Consider the following 24943-nt stretch of genomic DNA (forward strand, 5'->3'; position numbering starts at 1 on the left):
CATGTTTCTACATACATACATTTGTCAAATAAAAGTATTCCAAAGAGTTTTGTGCTTAGTCAAAGCTAATCTACTGATCTATTTTCATGGATAGTTGCCACATATTCTAACACGTCTATAGAGTACATACAGAACTCTGGAGTCTAGAATATCTGGATTTGGCTCTCAAGCATGCTACTTATTTATTAGCTAAATGACTGGGCAAATTACTTAATCTCTCTAGAACTCAGTTTTTACTCTGTAAAATGGGGATAATATAATCCCTACCCTGTGAGGTTACTGTGAGGACTGAAACAATATACAAAATACTATATAAAAGCACCAAACATGGGACACCAAGCATGTTGTCTGCTTCCATTACATAGTAGTTATATTAACAATTTTGCCCTCAGGCAATAAGCTCCATGAGGGTTCTTAGTTTCTCTTGGCACATATAAAAACTGAATGCATGTCACCATGTAAAATCAGTCTAGACTGGGCTTATAAACTATTATTTCTGCCATGAAGTGGGTTTTAGGAGCCCCATCCCTGAAAGTGTGGTCTGAAAACAGTTCCCTAATCTAAGGCCTGAAATTCTGCAGTGCCACTATACTGCCCAGACTGAGCTTGTTTTTCTTATCTTTCACTTTCTAGTTTCCTGCTGGGACTAGAGACTAGAGCTCTGATCGCCCCACATCTCTGGGGACTGGATTCTGCTCCTCATTCTCCCAATATCTGGCCCAAGGCCCTACCTGCATCAGCTTCAACCTGGATGAATATTTAAACCATATCTACATCACTTACAGGCCTGACATCAAGAACCAAGAGTACTCAAAACTCTCCAAGCTCACTTTCATCATAATCCCTTCCTACTCTCATGAGTTAACATCAGTGCAGATGAAATCTGAATTCACTATGCCCTGACAGATGGCATAATCTGGACTGCTGGTGGCATGGGGGTCCATCTAGAAGGTGTTAGGAACCCTTTATGAGTTTAATTATATAAAGTTGCACTTACTTATTCTCTTCATAGATCTCCCTAACAGCTATCTACCTAACACTGAAATATTAAGTATGCAGAATCAAGGTGAAGTCAGCGTATTTCCTAAATCAGTTCCTGCTCCAAGAAATTTCAGCCATGCCAGGAGACTTGAGAGATGAACAACCTTGACCGGTGATTTTCTGCTCATTTGTACCTTTTACCTAAATATTTTCAGGAAGAGGTAAAAGTTTATTATCGCAAAAGAAAATGTGCTTGTTTTTTTAAAACCAGTTGTACTTTTACTAATCAATATGATCATAAATAATAAATCAAAAGTGAAAATGAAAATAACTTAATTCCTATAAAGCAGCCACCAAGTAACATGGTAAATTGGACTTACTCTGCCAGGAACCAAAGGGATAGTAGCTTCAGCCTTGGTCCTCTCAGCTTCATCATAAGTGGGCAGTGTTGTGGCCACATTGTAAGATGGGGGCTTTGGAAACCCAGACTCATCTTTGTAGTCAAAATATGCTGCAGGATAAGAAGGAAGTCACAATTATCTGATGATTAGCTGTATTTCCACTAATTCCGGCAAACAAAAACCAGGTATTCATCTAAAGGTACATGTAGAATAATTGAATCAAAAGATTTTTATAGATGAGTAAGGGCAGGAATGATTTTTAAATCTATCCATACTTCAATTATTTAAATTCCAGACTCACTTTGCCCTCTCAAGTGCGTTCAAACACTTTTTTTCAATTGTTATGTAGTGTCTTCACGAAATTATTTAATATCAATAGTGGTATAAGGAAAACATTTAAATTAAAAATACTTCACCTGTGTGTGTTTGTAAACCTGTACTATTGTTTCCTCCCATTTATAAACATAAAAATCAACTTTAAATCATTACTTATCTGCATTAAATCTTTCATTTCCTCTTTTTAAGGTATCTTCAGTCTCATTGGATTATATTATAAAAGATTCAATATCTATTAGAAAAGATCTATTTACAAATGAATTACTACATGTCTATATAATTTTTGAAAAAATTTCTATAGTTCATGATTAACATTTTTCTTTTTTTCCTCTTTGGTTAATTATAATTAACTTCTAATTTTACTGTAATTTGATATCAAAATATCAATAATTTGATAATTATTGAAATTATCAATCAATACAATTCACCTAATTAACAGAAAAAAGGAAAAAAATCTATTGTCTTCACGTAGATGAAAAAATTTTATAAAATTCAACATCTAATAATAAAACACTTAACAAGTTAGGAATAAAAGAAAACTTCCTTAATTTTATCACAAATCTCCATGAAAAACCTACAGTAAATATCATAATTAATGGGAATTAAAAGTTCTCTCACTTAAAATTAGAGAATTGACAAAAATGCCCACTAGCACCACTTTAATCAAATATTATCTTAGAGGTCCTACTAGTAGATGCAATATGGAAAGAAAAGGAAATATAAGATATATAAGAATTGGAAAGGAAGATATAACTGTCCTTAATCACAGGTGACATAATTATATATGTATAAGTCCATGAGTATCTACAGACAAGCTATTATAATTCATATATGAATTCTCTGGATACACTGTTAATATAAACATTGATTATATTTCTATATACCAATAACGAATAGAAAATAAATTATATACGAAGCATTATAATAGCACCAAAATATGCTGAATATCTAGGAATATATTTTTAAACCTAATAAAAATGTGCAAAACCTCTATATTGGAACTTACAAAATCTTATTGAGAGAAATTAAAGATCTTAATAGAGGGATATAGAAAGTTTATAGACTGGAAGATGCAGTATTATAAAGACATTATTTCTCTTCAAACTTATCCATAGATTCAATACAATCTCAACTAAATTTCCAATAAATATTTATGTTTGTTTTATAAAAATTGACAAATTGATTCTAAAATATATATGGAAATGTAAAAGGTTAAGAACCAAAGCAATCTTGAAGAACAAAAAGGCCAACGGACCTACATTACCAGAGATAAGAATATAAAGCTCCACAATTAAGACACTAGGGCACAGACACAAAGATAGACCATACACCTGAAATTTACTGGACATTGTTAAAAAAAAAAAAAAAAAAAAAAGGAGAAAAATTAGTAAATAAAAGGACTTTCCCCTTTAAGTTAAAGTTCTCATAAAAAAAAATTAAAAAAAAAAAAAGATAAACAGACCAAAGAGCAGAATACTGAGTCCAGAAACATATAGGTGGTCACCTATTTTATGGCAAAGGTAGCACTACACTACAAAGGAGAAAAAAATGATTTTTTTCAATGAATGGTGCTGGACCTTAATCTTAATTGTTACCTCACATTATATAGAATAAACAATTCCAGATGGAATGCAGATCTAGAGGGGGAAAATAAAATATCAAATTTCTTAGAATACAGAAAAATGTATTATTGAAACTAAAGTTGCCACCTATTATAATTTAAGGAACCTATTTTTTTGTGTCAAAATAACTATTAACATACATACATATATATATACATACACATATATATAAACATAAAACATTCCACATACAATTTCTGAAAAAATGTCTTTACTTTTAATCAAATCACACCACCAAAGCCATATCACAAACTGAAATGCACAATTTGAATTAGCCTACTGACATAGTAATTCTGAATACATTAATAATACTTTAAGTTGAGAGAAAACAACATTCTTATTTCCCTATTTCGAAAGATTTTTTAAAAATGGGATTCATCAATACAGATACCTCCTAAAATTTTAATTTTCACAAAAAGTTTAATGACAATCTTCGAGTTTATTTAGTTAGTACATTCGAAACCAAAAAATTCAATTTGTTAGATAGTTCAAATGTATAATCACAAAATCGGTAGTGAGTATACAAAATAATGATTTTTACTCCTCCCCACAATCAACACAGTGTACCATTCTGTTTCTGTTTTTCTCATAAATGGAATAACAGGTATACACAAGTCAACATTTATCTAAAAAACATAAGCCATGTTAATTTAACAACAAAGGAGGAAAAGGCCATTTAAGGCATTTTAGAGGTTTCCTTAAAAAAAAAAAAAAAAGTAAAATCAGACAACTCCAGTTTATAAATAACAAAAAACTAATGGTCTTAAGTAACCTACAATCCATAAAAATGGATTTCCCTGACACTTCACTTACTTGTTACTCAAGAGCTCAGTAGAAAGCCAGGAAATTAAGTCTGGGTTTTGTTAGTTTGTTTGTTTAAGGACTCTGTGTAGTCAGACTGTTACCAAACCCAAGTTTGTGTGCCTTACACTTCGAAAGGCCAAAACTCTAAACATCAGAATTTGAAGTAAGAAAAGGTTTATTGATTAAGAAAGCACCGACCAAGAAGATAGGAGACTACAGGGTACCTCAAATCTATCTTGCTCATTGGTCAAGGTTAAGGGAAGCGCTAGTGGGGCAAGTTTTAATTGGAGGATCTCGAAATTTAGCCATTTATGGTGAAGGGTGTCAGCACTGGATCTTCCTGGACAATAGACCCGTCACTTCTGAAAGGGTTCCGATGTCCAAGTTCCCCTTATGTCCCAGTCCCTTGGTTCTGTGTGTGGGTGGATAGGGTGGGTGAGACTTTGATTTTGGGGTGCAGCTGGAAGTCAAAGTTCTCTCCTCTGTGTATGCTTCAGCTACATGACATGTGATTTTGGTCTGTTGTCTCTGAGGAGCAACTCAGCATCTTATTAAACAGAACAGGACCATTCTGAGCTGGGTCTACAGTTACAAGATGAAATGCCACAAAACCCAAAGACTTTATTCAAGAGAGAGTTCTTCAGGCCTTATACTAAAAAGTATAACCAATCTCAAGATTAACAAAAACAAAAGAGAAAGAGGTTAAGGACCTCATATGCTGACAGCAATAGGAGATGCCATCTGACAGCAAGAAGGAAATTTAATTCTTGAGTCAAAAAGTTCCATAAGTTTGAATAAAGGAATCACTATAGTATAATATAGAACAGAATACCTACAAGAGAATGTTTGATAGTAATTGTAAATCAAAAAAAAAAAAAATTAAACAAAGAATATGAGATGTAAGTAAGAGAGATCAGTGTTTGACAAAGATTTCTATCTAAAATGGTTATAATTTTTTACAATTACAGAAAGTAGAAACTCAGATATTCATGAAAAATTACCACCTATAAATATAAAGGATTTTTATCATTAATAAAACAGGAATTCAATTTCTTATTAATCAGTTGGAGTTGGAATTTTCACTGGAAGTATCTAACAGAAGACCAGTTCTTAGAGTCTGGGCAGAGATCAGTGGATAGGGCATGGCATTGCGATTCTTTCCTAAGTCTTGGTGTTCCTACCTTAATTTAATTCCATAAGACATCCTTGAATTATTCCAAAACCTGAAGTTAGCATTGTTAGTTTCAGATGCTTATAAATAAAAAAAAATCTTAATACAAGGAGACAGAGTTCAGAATTTTGAAGCAAGAGTAGAGGTGGAAAACTTTCTGACCTATGTTCCTCTTAATTATCACAGCAGCCTCGGGCCACAGAGACTACCACCAGTAGGGTTAACTCACATCAACTGACAGCAGCTGCCTGAAGTGGTCTACCGAAAAGGATTCTGAGACTGTGTTTGGGATGAATGCAGTCTTCAACCTGCATATCTACCATGGGAGTAGGTTGGGTTCAATTGTGGCACTACGGGCTATGTACTTGCCAGTCTGCCAGCTGTTTTACAGAATATGGAAGAGGTTTAATCAAAACTGGTCAACTTTCAGCAATTAAAGTAGAATTGGTTATCTGGAAGCTCTAGTTATCAAAATCCTCAATTACTGAGATTTTCTTTCTTATCTCCCATACCTTCTACACATACATAGGAAAATTAAAAAGATAATCTGGCATAAAATGGAAAGACTTAAGGTTAATTGAGGGTTTAAACTAATGAGGAACATGTAAGCATTAGGAACAGAATGAAAGAGCTGGGATACTTCTAGTTTTCTTCTTCTTCTTCTTCTTCTTCTTCTTCTTCTTCTTCTTCTTCTTCTTCTATTATTATTATTATTATTATTAAGAATTTACTATCATAAAAGAAATCTAACATACTATATTCCAGGTCATAAGTACTAGAATAACAAAGAGCAAAAGAGCCAATGAGGAAAATACAAAAAGAACAAAACTCAGATGATTACCTAGTCCCTGGATTTCTACTTCCTTTATATTAAGAGTTTGTTGGAATGAAATTGAGCTCCATAAAAAAACCCACACTGAAATGAGGTTTTACCTGTTTTTCAGGATAGTAACTGAGTTTTTTTTTCACCTCAGGCTACAAACTAAAAATACTCTCAGAGACTACTTAAGGAAAGGTGAAGCAAGGTAAACACCAATAAACACATACTAGTTAAAAGTCTATGGCTAAGTGCATTTCAGGAGTTCCACAGTCACCTCGCCCATCACCTACCTGCACTCTCCGCAGAGATGCTGCTGTAAGGTGGAGGAGCATCACCTATAGCCTGCTCCGGCTCCCCAGGCTCTTCCTCATTCTGCAACTAAATAAAAATTTCACATTTTAATGCAAGCATAAAGCTAGTAAGACAGAGGACAACCTGAAAACTGGAATAGCCTTTCTGGAAGGCTACTTGGAAATGTGTTTTTATCTCCAGATGATGCAGTCATAGGGGATATTTTTTCTTTTTGTTATTTATACATATGTTCTAATTTTTTGTAATAAACATTTATCATTTATATAATTTTTAAGTTAGAAAAATAACCTGCTAAAACAAAGATGAATCATAGCAAACGATGATTTAACATTATATTATTTGTACATAGAAATTAGATCTTAAATTGAGACATTTACGGAAACATAAAATTCTATGTAATTCTACACATGACCTCTGTCAATACATCCCTATCTCGGCAACTTTCTCACTGGTCAAACCTACAGCTCCAGTTACTTTAACTCACACTGAAAAGTCTTCCTGCCATTGTCAGTTTGGATAGTCTATCCAACTCATCTTCGTAGAACAAAGACATTCGATTCAATTTTTCCAATGTGACAATAGACTACAGTTCATTTAGAAGATGAACTGGCTGAGAATGGGAGTCAATCTGTAAAGTAATAACAGAGTATTTATCAGTTTAACTGACTTAGGGGTCTGGGCCTACTGTACACCATCATGATATAAAGAGCCAATTAAGCCAACTAGTGCAAACAACTCTCTTGAACTGAGAGAGAAAAAGAGAGCTTGCTCTGCCATAACATGAAATCAAACTCCCTAATTCATTAAATTTTAATCAACCATCTCAGTCTCCAATCCCTTTTATTCAAAATTCGAAGCCAACAAAATTTTTCTGATTAATACTTCAAAGCAGTTTCAAATGAATTCTTGTGCCATATCTTCATCTACATCTACCATCCAGTCAATTTTTTTTAAACCCTCGTAATCGAATGGTAAACTTAAGGTACTTCCAAAATAACTGTACTGTAACTTAAGGTGAATTGTTCTTTTAAAGGAAGGCATACGAGCAAAACGGTCATAGTAAAGCCAATGTTCCCGGGACGCCAAATCAGTAACCTCTTTGAATAAGAGGACCTGGAGCCATGGTTCACCTGGAATACTTTAACATTATCTGAAGCTCTAGAGAGGGTACCCTCAGTCTACTCTTGGCCCATTCCCACCTAACCCTGTGCACCCTGGGAAGGTTACAAAAAGAAGCAAGAGTCTGTTGCAAAAACAGGCAAATACAGACTTTTCGAGAATGTTGCCTTAATACACTGTAGCCAGTAATGTTCTTTAAATCTAGTGATGTTCTTTAAACCTAGCTTGAGCTTGGTCAAACAATCATGTTGCCTCTGCATAATTTAGGTTTTAGAAAGGAAGCATGGTAATTCTAAGAAGTACAGAGGTCCAAAGAATAAAGAGGTCTTACATGCCAGTATTTGCAAGATAGGTTGCCTGTTTCCTAGCAACCTAGAAATGAGAAATTTGATCATCCCACACCAGGGTAACATAACAGAGCAAATAAATTCCAACCGTCTCAGAAATCCCCATTTTCTCTTTGATGAGCAAACAAGAAACATTTCCAGGTGACGCTTTATGCTCCACTAAAATTCACTACTTCAGAATCATGTAGATATACCACATGTATTATTTCCATTTGAAGATAAAAACAACAAAAAGCACCCACTCTGGCTACAGATGCTCCACATACTGAGAAGACTGCAGGACCTCACTGCACAGGCTTCCTGGCTCTGACTTTTTTCTCTAATGCTGGTAATAAAGTTTAGGTTACATCAAGAAAGGTGTTTAAAATAAAACAGCACAATGTGGAGAAAAAGAGGCAATCACCTTCGAAAAGGATTTAGTGATCACCATCTGCATGAAAAATAACTGGCTAAACAACTGAATCCCTAAGTATACATCATTTTATGCTTTGGGGGCATCCACAGCCATTAATTTGGCTCTGCCAGCCAATCAAGTCAGGCACACAAACAAGCGGGGGGGGGGGGGCGGGCATGTATACTAGAACTGGAGTGGGGCTTACCTATAATGCACTTGGTTCCAAAATGTCTTTTTAAGGTTCCCCCCCTTCCTGTCCCTGGAAACTCCTCCTGTGCAGTCCTCCCTGCCACAGTGCCCTGAGGCTCAGGGATCTTCAGACCCTCAGAAAATAAGAGTCATTGTCACTTAGGGGCTGGAGTTGGAAAGATGACCAGTCTCTTCTATCAACTGGGTCAGTGGGAGCCTGAGTACAACCAACCTTTCACAGAATCCTGGTATAAGGAGATACTGTGAGAGGCAGGTTTGAAAAGTCCCGGTGGGATATCTGTTTTCTCCCTGCACTGAGCTATTGGGTGAGTGGGGAATCCCTTGATTGTGTAACTGTAAACAGATAATAAATACCTGTTGGCAGCTGGATTATTTTCTGTCATGTAATTTTTTAAAACAATGACCAAATTTATCTGTAAATAAGTAAAAATGGCATTTTTTCGCAAAAAAAAAAATCATACAATTACCTATGCATGTCATATAAAGTACTGAGTTGATTATAAAACTACCTACATCTCCATCGTTGAGATAGGAATAATTCAACCATCTGAAAATTCAGATGGCTTTTCTCTTTAACACACACCAGACCACGCCTCACTCCCACCTTCCTGATGCTCCTCTCTATACTCTGAGCAAACTCTGTGATAGCTCCCCAGAAACACCCTAAAACCCATCCATGTTCCCACTTTAGATGTTTTGTCCTCTAGATTTACCTTGTGAAATACAGCACATCTAAAATAATATATTCCTCTGTATCCTATCTGTACTGTTGCTTTGGAAAGAAATACATGACAGTTTATCTAAACAACAGTTTAAAGAATCTCCCATATAGAAATCATTCATAGCTCTAGTTCTAATAGAAGCAAACTTGAATTTAAAAAGTTTAAACATGTTTATACCCTACAGCAGCGGTCTTCAATCTTTTTCGCACCAGGGATGGGTGCTCCTATGAGAATCTAGTGCCTGATAATCTGGGGTGGAGCTTTGCTCGCTAGCCCACCACTCACCTCCTGCTGTGTGGCCGGGTTTCTAACAGGCCATGGACTAGCACTGGTCCACTGCTAGGGGGTTGGGGATCCCTGCCCTACAGGATTAAATTTTTATTTGAGTTTGCACCCGAGCAAGAAAACTTCATCACTGCCCTCCCCTAAGTAGTTCTAAAGATGATCTTTAATTAAGAAATGAGCTGTTTTAAGCAATAGCAAAGCCAGGGCTAGGATTAGGCCTAATTACACAAGGAGCAGTATTTATAATTTTACTGATAACAGTTAACTAAAGGCACTTGAAAGTCATTCTTGGATTATCTCTATTTACTAAGAACGGAAAACAACAAACCCTACAAACCAACAAAGAGAAAAAAAACATAAATCCTTATCCACAAGAAGAGGCATCAAAATATCCCACATAATTCGCGTGAACACAACAAGCATATAGAAAATAATGTTGAACTACCAATAAGTCCATAAAGTTACAAGTATTTGTATACCACTCATTTTTTCCTTGGTTGAGTCCTATTTAAACAGCAAGGTTTTAAATCCCTTCCTTCAGTTACTTTCAATAAGTCTGAGAAAATCATGGATCAATGCCTAAACTCTAGCTTTAAATGTTATTTACCACTTCTAATTTTAGAGTTAATTTCTAAAAAGTTTACCTTAAATGCAATTTTTAAACCTCTCATTACCAACCCACTATTTCTACATACTCTTTAAATCCTACCAAATGAGACAGTGTAATTACCAGAAAGTAAACAAGCACATTTCTTTAGATAAACAACTGAGTATGCTATTTTACTCTGTTGCTCAGAAACAGTCAAAGTTTGTAAGGACTGCAAATTTTATTTTATACAGGCTGTAGATGTTGTACACTGATTATAAATTGTGTTAATTCTAACATTGCCAAATTTCTTTACGTTCAAGAACAGTTCTCTATTAAATTGTTATTAATTAGAGGATAACATTTAAAATAAGGTAGATAATTCTGACAAAGAAATTGAACTATAAAGATGATCTAATTTTTAAAAGGGCAAAAATGTTAATAGAAGACAGACAAATGGCCAATGTACACAAGATACTCAACATCGTTAGTCATTAGATTTAGCCTATGAAATATGGCACATCTAAAATATGCAAATCAAAACCATGAAACACCACTTCACACCCACTAATATGGCCATAAAAAATTAAAAAGGAAAATAACGAGTGTTGTTGAGTATGTGGAGAAACTGGAACCCTGACACATTACTGGTGGGAATGTAAAGTGGTGAAGCCACTCTAAGAAAGTTTGACAGTTCTCCAAAAAAAGTTAAACATAGAGTTAGAAAAAGATCCTGCACTTCCACTCCTAATTATATACCCAAGAGAAATGAAAATATAATTTTACAGGAAAACACATACAAAAATGTTCACAGCAGCATTATTTATAATAGCTAAAAGGTTCGTCAACTTATGAATGCATAAACAAAAAATGGCATATCCATAACAAAGGATGGATAGGAATAATCCATCCTATTAAAAAAGGATAAAGTACTTACTGACACATGCTACAACAAAGATAAAATTTGAAAACATCATGCCAAGCAAAAGCCTGTCACAAAAGACCACATATTTATATAAATGTCCATAAAAGGCATCCAATGGAGACACAAAGTAGGTTAGCAGTTGCCAAATGCTGAAGAACAGAAGGGAGAATGAGTGACTGCTCTATCAAATGTAAATATATTGTGACTCAAGCTTCCTCTTCTCACCACTGCCTTTTCTTCTGCCATAACTCACAACCACCTTCCTCCTGAATAGTCAGAAATTTGAATATTTCATTCAATGAAATTTTACCAGGTACATGCCAGAATCACACCTATTTTCTTACTATTTTTCCCATAACATTCCTGAAAGAACGCTTCCATTTTTTCATTAGTTTACTAGAAAGACTGTTATTTTAAGCCTTAGTACTATTTAGGCTGATAACTTTTGAGACTAAAAATGTAATTTGACGAAATTTGTTAAATGGTGCTTTATGTACAATTAGGATCAACATTTATCAACAAGGAAAAATAATTTTTTCATCAAATCTATTAACAGAAGCACTATTTCTATATACATTATACTAAAATACCAAAGGAAGTAGTTTCTTAGGTACATATGATTATATTTATATAAAGATCAACCAAGCAAACCTAGTACACCAGTGAGTGGTTACCCTGGGGAGTGGGCAACTTGAAGGGCACTTAGAGAGAGCTTTGAGTCCTGGTAATGCTGTTTCTTGATCTGAGTACTAGGTAAATGTGTTTTCAGCTTGTGATCATTTACTGAGCTGTTCATTTATAATCTACAAACGTTTCTGTATGTAAATCATAGTTCACTGACAATTGGGGAAGGGGAGAAAAAGGAGCCTGTCCGAGGATTCATGATGTACTCTGTGAGCTCTCCATAGACCTTTGCATGGTTTATCACTGTATTCACCCCAACACTTAACAGTGAGTGGCACCTTATTAGCGCATGCTGACTGGCAGGCATGGATGTGGAGCTCTAACAGAAACCTACCTGAAGAAATGGCTGCTACCTTAATGCCATCTTAACCTACCAGATAAACTCACATTTATGCCAAGTATTCAAATGACTTTATAAACCGCTGAATAAACATACAAAAGCTAGATATGTAGCCACATGCAGATGACTACCGTATCTGTAAAAGCGACAGTGACGATGGCTCCACGAGTGATCAGCAGCAGGTGGCATCCCCATCACTACTCAGCAAAAGGAGCACATAAAACATGGAGAGAATGGAAGAGACACAGGGCTTTAAAAAGTAAAAATGAAAAAAGCAGCTCTCTCTTACTGACTGATCTAAAAGCAAGGAGATATGAAAGATCAAAAAAACTTACAAAAAAGACTAAAAGACTGCTATGGCATGGGCTGTAAACCTGTAAGTGTTTGATTTCTTTTCATGCTTCATAAGGTTCTTTCATATGTAGCGATGTTTCACAATAAAAATGAATATTATGGTTCTATAATTATCAAATTTAAAAAAACTGTAACAACAGTACAAGAAAAACAAACGATATCCAACTTTTATCTCTTTAGAAATAAGATATGTTTAACATAACCTATAACATTTAGTATGATATACTGGGTACAAATAGGTGTTTAATAAATGTTTGTGGTACATATGGGGGAAAAAAATGGTATTGTGATCATTCTGTAATTTCCAGAATATCTTTTTCTTCTAAAGTCAACTGGCATATCCAAAAAATGGAATATTCCACACTAAAAAGTCAGTGAAGTCAAATGTGCAGACACTGAAAGTGACAGAAACATGCCTACAACCCAGGGACGCATGCTGTCAGCAGCCTGCTTGGCTCTACTAGCCCAGGCTGAGAAGTTCCAAAGCTGTGCTTGCTTATGATGATGAGAATCAAGAAGCCTGGAGCAGGGCACACTAGGGCAGGGATCATCCTATTCATAGAGCCTGCTTTAATTTAGGTCTCATCATGAGGGCCTCCTCTCCTGCAAGAACAATGAGAGCCAAGAGGAAAATATATTAAGCATTTCCTATCTTCCCTCCATCCCATTATCAGAATGTTCCATTATGCAAATGTTTAACTACTAGTTTAATTTAACACCACTCAATGAATATGTCAGGCCATGATAGGTGCTGAGTCTGAGGACACAATGTTGAACATGACTGGTGCTTTGACCTCACTAAGTCTGTAGTATAGCAAAAAGAAAAAGAAAAAGAAAAGAAAAACAAAAAGACAATCAAAAGAAGTAATTATAATTATAATGTTCAAGTTGAAGATTAAACATACACATCTGCCTCTTAAATGCCTCTTCCAAAACCCTCTTAAATGTAAATGTTAGTAAAATTGTTAATTTTAAGAGAAAAAAAACTACAAAGACAAGTGACAGGAGAGGAAGCAGCAACAAAATTCTAAAAGCTAGAAGCAGAATGACAGGTGGCAGAATCCTAAACCAGAAAGCAGAAGAGCAACCTGTCTCACACTATATCCCCAAAATGTTCAAGAATTTGTAGTACCAGATACTGGTGGAAGGAGGAGTGAAAATGAGATTTAAAAGCAGAAAGAAAAGTTAGAGATGCAGTTAAATACAAACAGCTCCCAGAATCCCCATTAGAAGACTGCAAATTTATTCTCTAAACAGGGTAAAGCAAAGAGTTTGGGCTGGAGACACCAGTTTAGGAGAAAGGGTAGCATGTCAGAAAAAGTGACTGATATATTTATGTGCTAAATGTTGAGATCTCCCAGCCTTCTTCCCCCAGTAGCTCCCATCAGAATAGCAACAAGACCTATTCTCTAGGGAAACTGACCAGCCAGAGAGAAAAGACCTAAAGACACTGTAACTTAAAAAAAGAGCCAAGTCAGGTCATGCTGTGGTACAGGAAAATCTACATCAAGCATTTTGAGCAGCTTCTGAACTGCTTTACAGACCATGTACTCTTAACCAAGCAGGCAAGATCGCCATGCACCTCCCCCCCTCCAAAAAAAAAGCTTCTACCATAAAAGATCACCAAAAAAAAAAAGACCAAAGCAAAGCAAAGCGAGTATATGCAACGCAAAGGAAACAATTATGAAGGAAGATGAAAACTTTAAAAGAAAAAGCTTTTAATACTCTCAGAGAAACAAGAAAAAAATTAGAACCATAAAACAAAAACAAGGTGCTATTTTAAAAAGGCGGGATTAAAGAAGAGTTTTTAAAATTAGGAATGTTAATAGAAATTAACTCTATCAAAGAATTAGAAAATAAAACTGAAAAAAATCTCATAGAAAGCAGAGAAAAAAAAAACATGAAAAATATGATTAAAAAAATTAAAGAATGAGTACATTAAGTCCAAGATCCAATGAGAAAAGGGGGGGAAAAAATCAAAGCAGAGAAAAATCACGTATGTGCTTTAAAAAATTTCCCAGAGCTCAGAGACATGAGCTTCCAGAACAAAAAGGCCCACTGAGCCCCTGACCAAATTGATGAAAATAAGTCCAAGTCAGGGGAAAACAGTGAAATTTAAGAACACTGGGGACAAAAGGAGCCTCCTAAAAGCAGAGAGGGGGAGAGAGGCGGGACAGAAGGAGAGATGTGGGGAGAGGGAGAAGAAGAGAGGGAGCAGGGAAGAGAGACTGCATGCCCATGCATGCGCATGCCACATTTAAGAATCAGACGTCTAACTATCACTGGCTTCAGGATTCCTAATAGCAACAGTGGAACTTTAGGAAGGCAATGAGGCAAATGCCTTCAAAATTCTAAAGAAAAATGTTTCCGATGCACAAGTCTAAATAATTTCAAAGATTTTTTTTTTTTAAGATTCCTGGGTGTCCAAAGTTTAAAAAAAAAAAAAAAAAAAAAAGTTAACATCCCATGTATTCTTTCTCAGAAAAACACTAGAGGTGTGTTCCATAAAAATGGGGCAGCAAACCAAGGTGTGACTCAAGGAAAGGTACCCCAAATAAAATGATTGGAGAAGGACATCCCCAGGATGACAACTAAACAGCAGGCCTTGAAAGTAACCTTCTAGAATGGGTCAAAAGGCCAGGAAAGATCTCTACCCTCCCCCTCCTTCCAAATGAAATCAAGAAAATACCTGATCTGTTTGAACATATCAAAAACTATTAAGATTATTAGGTGAGAGTCTAGGGATGAATTAGTGCTATTGGCAAATTTATGATAGGTACAGAGAAAATTAAGCAAATCAAAAAATTAACTTTAGAGAAAATAAAATACTGTTCAGGCAAAGCAAAGCAACCATAATAAACTATGTATCTCAGCTGTGAACAGTGTTTATTATTTTAAATTATTGTAAATGCCGAATATTGATCTAGCCACATTATAGATATAACGGTATGAGAAAAATGGAGAGACAGGAAGTGTGAGTATATGAAGTTGTGGGAGGGTAGTAAAAGAGAGCTAAATCATGATATTCATATTCCATACTGTTAAGTCAATTTTAAAAAATGCTGAAAACTGAAAAATTAAGAAGTAGCACACTATAAATGTTACTTATCTACAGGGATAATAGCAAAACAGTAAAAGAAACAGCTAAAAGAGCTAAGGAGCAGGTAGGTAAGCAAAAGATTATCATTGGTAAGAAGCCTAATAGATCTATCTGACTTTAACCTTTATATGTATACAGTTTTGATTTAAAAAAAAATGAAATAAGTAAAAAATGTATGTATATGTGTGTGTGTGTATAAATGTGATTATAAAATGTGTCACAAAAGTAGGCTCTCGTGCTCAGGGAAAACTAACCTAAATTGGGGAAGGTGGAGGTACACGAACTCCTCTTAATCTAAGATGGGAAGGGCTAAGAGACAAGGGGCATCCCAGGTAGAGAAAATAGAGGCGAGGCCTCCAGGCCAGGGAGGATGATGCATTCTAGAAACAACAAATCACAAGAGTCCACCCTGTCCCCCAAGTCCTTGTCTCCCTCATGTATATCTTACCCATCCTTTAAAGCTGGACTCAAGTTTTATCTTCTCAGAAGCTTCCCAGAAGTGTGTGGAACCAGGTGGTCTCTTCCATTTCAAAATAATGTCTTTTATCTACTATCCCATTCTCTAAATTACCTACTATCTCATTCTCTGCATTAATATTATATCAGTACCATAATACATTCTTACTGATTAGAGTCACTCAACAGTTATTTAGTGAGTACTTACTATATACATAAAATTGTGCAAGGTACTATTAAGTAACAAGGAAGAAGCAAAGACTGAAGAGAAAGAGAACAAAGCAGTAGTCCACAGGTGCTCAGTAAACTTTTAACCAGGAAGGCCTGTGGCACATCCTTTTGCATTTCATAATGGTATTTAAACATGTAAGTTGCCACTTCATCAGTGCCACTTGTTAATTACAAACAGCTGGTAAAATAAATCTTCAGTGAATGGTAGCTTGACATTTTTAGAACCAAGTTACAAATTGGGGAGGGGGAGGGGTATATTGTACTCTATACATATCCTAAGACAAGCATGAAAGTAACATTTTTTATAATAATAAAAACAGCATAGAGGGATTTTTTTAATACCTTTTTTCTTCATCCCAGGATGTATAAATTCACAAGGATAAAATTTAATAAAAATATACAGGAGAAAATAAAACCACCAAAAATCCCATCTTTCAGATACCTTTCCAGCCTTTGCGGGGGGGTGGGGGTGGGGAGGGGGTAATACGTATAATCTTACAACTGCTTTTAATCACTACATGGTAGAATTTTCCTTCATCATCAAATATTCTTTTGTGATATCACTGTAGTATTTGAAAGTCAGTCTATACTGTTTAAAGGGAAAAAGTTTCTTTCTCAGAAATAAGTCCAGCTTTTAGTAGGAACAGCTAAATAATTTAAGCAACCTTCTTAGAGAAATACAAAATCAGTGTGAGAAGGTATATCTTGGTAACTGCTGAGATCTTTTTAAACACAATTACAGATTCTTGCTTAAATATTTTCACTGAAATGTGAAGTCTTAAACTTAAAATGGCATTTGGATTACATTAAACCAATGTGATCCATAGAAAATAAAAGATACTTTAACCTTCCCAATAATAGATGCCAATACAAGCCAATAATTACCTTTCGTGCCTAACACTTTATTTTCTCCGTCTATACTCAATCATTTTGGCCAGAGCTGAATTGTGACCAAATGGCCATAAAGCTCACAAGATCTCATAACTGTGATCATCTCAATTAATGCAGTCACCTAAAATGAAATTGGACCAATGTGTTTTAAGAGCATTAATGCTGCCTACTCTAATATGCCATGACTGAGTAGAACTGACTGTAAGCACTTTAAAATACTATATCTGAAAATGCAATTCAGTAACACAAGGACAAAAGTATTGAAAACAATCTCCAATCGCCTTTCAATCATGTAAGATCTCCAAGGCTGCAAGTTACTCTCAAATCATACTTATGCTGTTTCTATTGTACCATAAGATTTTCTAAACTTCTGAAAATGCAACTACTAAAAGCAATAAACAAGAATACTAGAAATCAAAGGGCCAGCTTTTTATTTTTTTTATTTTTTTGTCAGCTTCTTTTTAAAAGCTTAACTTCCGAAATTAATATTCTTGCATTTGCATTATTAATTTTTTACCATGATATACAATGTTTGTTTGAAGCTAGCTGACCAGAAGGTTAAGACTTACAATGTTTTTACTACAGCAAAATTACGAAACAGTATTCAGTACTTATCAGTGACTCATTCTTTTAAAATATACTATTAAGATATTTTCTGTATTTTTAAACCATGCATAATTTTTTTCTTTTGGCGTAAGCTTACCCATCTATATTTGACGTTGCTTTTAAAATTATTCATCATGAGAGAAATTCGCTAAATCCTCAACAGAACACTATCTCACTGGATCAAAGCCACGAGCTTCCACACACACACACACACACTATAAAACTGCAAGAAGTCAAAATTATCTAGTCCAACTACTTCATTTTATGAAAGAAAATGAAGGCTAGAAGGTTAAAGCTCTTGCCCACAGTCACACAACTACTTTAAATGACAGCAGCTGGACTATATGAGTGATTAAATGTTTTAATAAAGACCTTCTACCTTCTCCTGCATCAGTCTCTACTAAGACAGGGCCCAAGGTAAACCCGAGGTAAACCTTCCAGACACTGAAGCCTACATTACAAGCTTTAAAACTGCTTATTAACACAAGTTGTATGGAAAGTTTGGACACAATAAAGCTCCTAAAATGCCAAGTTTCAAAATACTAACAACATTATATTCTTGATTCTCTGGTCTACAAAATTTCATCTAAATTTAATAAGGACAAAGTAAATAAAAAATAAGTGAATAACAAAGTAAATAGCAAAGTAAGCACTGAATTCTAAAGAGAAAGGATTGTGATGGCTAAAGGGACTTGAATTTTTACTTGTCATTGCAATTTTCGTATTATTCAGAAAAAATGAGTCAGTCTTAGAGTAACAGCAGGATGTGCTAAGTGATGTCTGATAACACTCTCCTGGTAAAGGCAAAAACACATACTGTACTTCTATCTAGACAGCCATTAGAAGCAATAATAAGTGGAGTATGTCAAGAAAAAAAATTACAACTGGAGAATGTAAATTCGATACATATTTACTAATTGCCTAGCATACTGGCAAAAATAACTGAGACTAAAGATAAGACCATCAAGCTGATTTACAGCATTAATCTCTAATTAAACTGTTAAAAGCTGCTTTATCTAAGTGGGCATCATCCACTATTACTAAGAATATGGTGCCACTAAGCAGCTGTATTTGTTCAAAGATAACAATACTGTCGCTAAGAAAACAAAATAATTATTTTAAAGCCCTAAGAACAAATAAATCAGAGGGTGTCACTTGAATCTCTTCAAGCCTTCCTCTTTTTATTAATAAAAATATAATTTAATATAAAGTCATGTAATGTCTAGGATAAAGTAATTTGAAGTTTTGTGCAAGCAAACTAATGGGTGGCACCAGTTTAGATGCCAGAATTTCCTAGAGCACCTCAAATGGGCCTTGGTTTCTACCCAAACCAGGGAGTGCTGTCATGTTTCCAGGGCAAAGACAGAATGATTAAACCAATTAAATCCCCACTAAGAAAATACTCACCAGTAGAACCAGGTAAGAAAATAAGAATAGATCAAAAGTAATCTTTCCTATCATTGCTACAAAAACACAAAGTACACATAGCTTAAGAGAGAATAACCTCTGTAAGTTGCAGATCTGCAGCTCCTGATACTCACAAATCCTGTTTCCCTATTTCTAACAGATTATAAAAGTGCTCTCCTGATATATTTCTCCAGTGATAATATCTCCTTAAAACATACCATTATTATTAGAGTTACACGCAAAAATATTTATGGATGAAATGTTATCATTTCCAGAATTTGCTTCCAAATGTTGGGGAGTATAAAGGAAACAAGATTAGCCATTTGTTGATAATTGTTGAAGATGAGTAATAGATGCATAAAGTGTATACTATATTTTTGTATATATTTGCAACTTACATAGTAAAAGTTGAAAATGCAAATAAATATTAACAATGAAAAGCAAATAACCCAATTCAAAAATGGGCAGAGGAGCTAAATAAACAGTTCTCTAAAGAAGATACACAAATGACTAGTAAGTACATTAAAAATGCTCAATATTACTAATCATTAGGGAAATGCAAACCAAAACTACAATGAGATACCACTTCATATCTATTAGGATGGCTTTATCAAAAAGAAAAACAGAAAATAACAAGTGTTGATGAGTATGTGAAAAAACTGGAGCCCTTAAGCATTGCTGGTGGGAATGTAAAATGGTGCACTGCTATGGAAAACAGTATGGCAGGTTCTCAAAGAATTAAGAATAGCATTACCATATAAACCAGCAATTCCACTTCTGAGTATTTATCCAAAAGAATTTAAAGCAGGGACAAGAGATATTTGTATGCCCATGTTCACAGCAGCATTATTCACAATGATCAAAAGATGAAAGCACTCTTTTAAGTGTAAATTTACAGATGATTGGATAAACAAAATATGGTATATACATAAAATTAAATAGCATTCAGCCTCAAAACAGAAGGAAATTCTGTTTTGCTACAATATGGATCAATCAGAACATTATGTTAAATGAAACAAGCCAGTCACAAAAGGACAAATACTATATGATTCCACTTAGAGTAATCAAATTCATAGACAGAAAGTAGAATTGCGGCTGTCAGGGGCTAGGGTAGGGGGAAATGAATTAATATCTAATGAGCATGGAGTTTCAGTCAGGGAAGATGAAAAATTTCTGGAAATGGATGGTAGTAATTGTTGCCTAATAACGTGTGTATTTAATGCCACTGAAATGACTATACACTTAAAAATGGTTAAAATGGTAAATTATACATATATAGAGACATATATACAATTTTTTTTTAATTTAAAGAAATAATTCTACTCATCTCAATATCTATCTAAAAGTTTTCTCTGATCATTGGCCATATAGGCCATAAATACAGCAAAATAACCTTAAAATTTTGATATAACACTCCAAGGGACGTTTCATGATACAACTACAATGACCTTTGAAACTAAAAAAATTAAACCACATGGGCATTATTTGCCCCTTCCTCCAGGATCCTGACTATCTGAACATAAATGCAGTTTGGCCTACCAGAGATGAAATTCTTTCTCTTCTTCCACAATCCTAAGAAAACTTATCCATAAAGGTATCATTCCCAAAGCTGCTTCGCAATATCATCAAACCACAATACAAACTTGTTAGTGATGCTCACAAGCAGGCAACTTCTTTGGCAGGTAATGAGTTAAGCCTAAAACTAAACATTTTGTTTAAGCCTGTATTGCAATGTCATAATTGCCCACTTAGACTGGATCCAAATCCAAATATCTTAAACCATTTCAAGAAGTATTTTGCAAAATTAATGATACAGGCAAAGGTTTATCCCAGTGAGGCAGAGCGGGCTTGCAATGGATGAACAGAAATGTCCTCAAAAAGAGCAATATAGAAGTCTGGGCCTACACAGACCTTTCTTAAACAGTGCTTCCGAATATTTGGACACACAATCTCAATTTCGAAATGCAAAAAGGGGGTAAAAACTATAAAGCTGCAAGAAATCTATGAGCCCAGCCTTTCTGTGTGGTCTGTCATGATGTAAATTCAAGTCAAGCACTTACAGCACTACCAATAAAAAGACCTTAAGGGCAAAAACATTCGCATTTATGAATGAATCATAGTTTTCATTACACTTACTTCAATAGAAGACCAGCTCAGTTTGATTAACCAGATCAGATAGAAGTCAGAATGCCCTTTTGTGACAACCAGAGTACCATACTCCTATCAAGTAGCCTTGATAATGTACCAACATTCTGTAATTCAAAAGCCTTTTACATATGTATATTCTCTGATCAAACATTTCCACATCTAGGAATTTATACTAAAGAAATAGATAAAGATACATGTAAAAGAAACTTCAGTGAATGAAAAAAAAATTATAAACATCCTTAGTGCCTAAAAAGGAACAATTGGTTAAACTACAATTTGGCCATAAAACTGCATGCTATGCAAATATAAAAATGTGAATCCATCTTATTATACAGTTATATTGTGTTTCTTTCTACAAACATGTGCATGAATACACATGTGAATTTGTGAATGTACATGTCTGTGAACATGCTACACATGGACACACATGAGTATGTAAACATACACATATGCACGTAAGTAGTGTGTGTTTAAGTATAATCAGGGGCACATGGAATTGCATGTGTGTGTATAAAGATGTGCCATATATGTATGTGTACCTATATATCTGCTAATGCATACACCTATATTTGGACCATGGGCCTGTGTGTTAAGTAGGTATTTATCCTTGTAATCACTACTTAGAAGATGCGACCTTGAGCAAGTTGCTGAGCCTCTTGGAGTCTTGACTTTGTCATCTACACAATAATACTAAACCCTGCCTCACAGGGGTTTTGTGAGGATTAATTGAAATAATGGATGTAAAGCACTTAGTACCATGATTGGTGCTCAATCAATATTAGCCTTCCTTATCTGTCTGTACACATGTATATTGATCTATACTTATGTATATTTACATAGCTATAAGCCCACAAAGATACACATTAAAATATTAACATTGGTTATCTTTGGGTTATAGGTTTTTGTTTAGGATTCTTTTTTTGGCTTTCATATTTTCCAATTTTTCTAGGAAGGTTATTTCTTGTTTCACTCTTTTTTGAAGCTTATTTCTTCAAAATAATGATTTTAAAATAAAGATGACCTGTCTCTAACATACCTTAATTCTGCATATTTAAAGCTCTTAAATACTATGCCAAGGAATGCATAATTTTGATATTCCACCAAATTTTTTGTATTTTAGCAGTACGTGAACATTACCTAATAGCTCAAGAAGATGGCAGTATAAAGAAAAGCCACAGCTCTGCTTGTTTGCCTTATCCAAGGCAGGATGAAAGGAATAAATTAAAGCACACTATGGGAAAGAGCTGATTTTAAAACACCTTGGTGGCAGTTAAATGGAACCTGTCATTCGTATTTTATTAAAGCAGGAAGGAACCCTGAGCCTTACCCAAGGTCATACAAAAAAAGCATGTGCCAGACCCCCAGGCTGTAAGAAATCTAAGGACTAGACAGCATTGCCACAATTTGGGCGTGTATATGAAGCCAAGAAGCGAAATTCTTAACCAGTCATTTCAGGAGTCCAGCTGGAGGAGGGAGGAAATTATAACACAGAGCTGATGACAGCAAAACAAAACAATAACTGGCTGCACGCACCAGGATTAATTCAGATGTGTTAATCGTATTGTTTTTCCTTATTTCTAAAATATAAAACTGCAGATCGCCTATGATAGAAGATTTCACAGAAGCAAGATTGACATTTTATGCAAATTATACTCAAAGCATCTGAAACACAACAAAACGCACGCAGTTATTTGCGGTCCGAATCAACATCAGCTACTACCTGGCTCGGTTCCCACAGTTACGACGTGTTAAATACCTCTAAAACCCCTGCAAAAGGTCTCTAAATTTCATAGGGAAAACCGGGCCGCAGACTGTGGCAAGTGAATCAAGCAGCTCTTTTCCCTAGGGCCTCAATTTATAAATCATACCCTAGCTAATAATCCAATCATCCCCTATATATTTCCTCCCCAGCTACGCCATTAAATCTCTTTAAACGTCATTTCCAAGCTATTAAAACACACACTCTGCAGCCCTCATCGTAGCTCGACATTTTGGGGCTTCACCACGATTGAACACCGCCTTTTCCAAATTAACTGCAAAATGCGGCCTTGTCTCTCGCCTCATTTCTTGACTTTTGTCTTAAAACGGAGGCGAGGGGGATGGGTTTCGACACACAGACGAGGCTCTGAAACCCTGAGTAATCGCATCTCGCCGCGGGAAGCTGTCGGAGGCAGTAGCAGCGATTTTAATCTTTTCGCACCACCTAGTTTCCTTTTCCATTTCATGCTTGCTTTTTTTTTTTTTTTTTTTTTCCTTTCCACTGACTTCAAACCAAAGGTGGAAAAGGAAAACCGAATGTCCCCAGGTCAATGCCTCCCGAGGGTCGCAGGTTGACTCGGGGACCCGCCTGCCGTGGGAAAAGCAGGAAACGCGGCGGGGGAGAGTTTGTTCCACCGCCCGAGTCCAGCCCGAGGTCGCGGAGGGCCGGGCCCCGCCCGCGGCGGCCTCGAATCCGAGCCCGGGGCCCGCCCCGCCCGCCCGGGCCCGGTGCGGCCTGCCAAGCCGCGGCTTCGACGTGGCCACAGGCCGGGCAGGAGAGGCCTGAAGCGGCCGGCGGGGGGGGCAGGGCCGGGGTCTGGCGGGGCTCGGCGCTGCTCACCTGCTGGTACCGGCTGCCGCAGGCCGGCTCGACCGCAGCCAGCGCTGCCAACGCCAACGCCATGGCGCAGCCGGGCGCAAGAACAGGAGGGCGAGCGGGCGAGCTGAAGGGGCGCGGGCGCCGCGGCCGGGAGCTGGGAGGCCGAGGGGGACGCGCCTCAGGTGGGTGTCGATGGCCGCCGCCGCTTCCAGGCAAGCCGCTCTCCTCCGGCTGCGAGTGCCGCGGCCGCTGAGGCTCCGACGCGGCCCCTGGGGAGGAGGCGGGGACCACGACGACGCTGCGCCGCCGCCCCGCCCCCGACTCGCGCCGCCCGGCCCGGCCCGGCCCGGCCGCGCCCCGCGCCGCCGCCGCCGCCGCCGCCGCCGCCGCCCCCGGGGTGGGGTCCGCCCCTCCTCCCGCGCCTCCTGGGCTGAAGCGTGAGATCTGAGTCCGCTAAAAACAAATTCATCACCAGCCACGGCGGAGAGGGCGCCGCTGGTGAGAGCACATCGTACGAAACGCTGAGCTTCTCCTATGTGTTCTCACTAACCCTCATCGCACACCCCTGACACTGGGGTCACACTGCCCCTTTTTAGAGGTCATTGGCACCCAGGAAGGTCAACACAGCAGAGACCTGATCCCTGGTATCTGGCTACAGAATTTCGGTTCTTATCCACTCCCTTCCTGTCTGCCATCCTCTTAGATCAAGGGTCAGTCATTACGGGGCAGAGGCCAAATCCCGTCCAGTGACCGTCGAAAGTATATGAAATTCAAATTTTAATGTCTATAAATTCAATTTTATTGGAACACAGCCACTCCGTTTGTTTAGTATGACCTGCAAACCCTAAATTACTTGCTGGCCCTTTACAGAAAAAGTTTGCGACCGTATATCCTCGGAAACGTCTTAGACCTAAAAGACTATTTAGGGTGAGTGATTATTATAGCATGTTCGTTTTTATCCAGTCCTTTAGTGTTTTAACAGTCTCATCCGTGGATATAGACACAATCTTTCCTGAACCAAAGCTCCCTGAGGAGCTGATATGACAGGCAAAACTTGAGAGTTAGCCATGCTAAGAGCTTTCCAGGTAGCAGGAACACGTGCAAAGGTGAGAG

General features: G+C 36.7%; 1 protein-coding gene across 1 annotated transcript in view; it reads right to left on the reverse strand.

Annotated features, from left to right (window-relative positions):
- NDFIP1 (Nedd4 family interacting protein 1) overlaps window positions 1-24101 on the reverse strand; it is a 38892-nt gene extending 14791 nt beyond the window's left edge. The window contains exons 1-3 of the mRNA XM_016124140.2: window positions 23852-24101; window positions 6426-6513; window positions 1362-1492 (exon numbers count right to left, since the gene is read on the reverse strand). Of these exons, the coding sequence (XP_015979626.1) occupies window positions 1362-1492; window positions 6426-6513; window positions 23852-23914 (282 nt within the window). The 5' untranslated portion in view covers window positions 23915-24101. The remainder of the gene's footprint in view (window positions 1-1361; window positions 1493-6425; window positions 6514-23851) is intronic.
- Window positions 24102-24943: the final 842 nt, after the last annotated feature.

Source organism: Rousettus aegyptiacus, unplaced genomic scaffold (assembly GCF_014176215.1).
Source record: "Rousettus aegyptiacus isolate mRouAeg1 unplaced genomic scaffold, mRouAeg1.p scaffold_m13_p_7, whole genome shotgun sequence".
In the NCBI taxonomy this organism is placed as follows: Eukaryota; Metazoa; Chordata; class Mammalia; order Chiroptera; family Pteropodidae; genus Rousettus; species Rousettus aegyptiacus.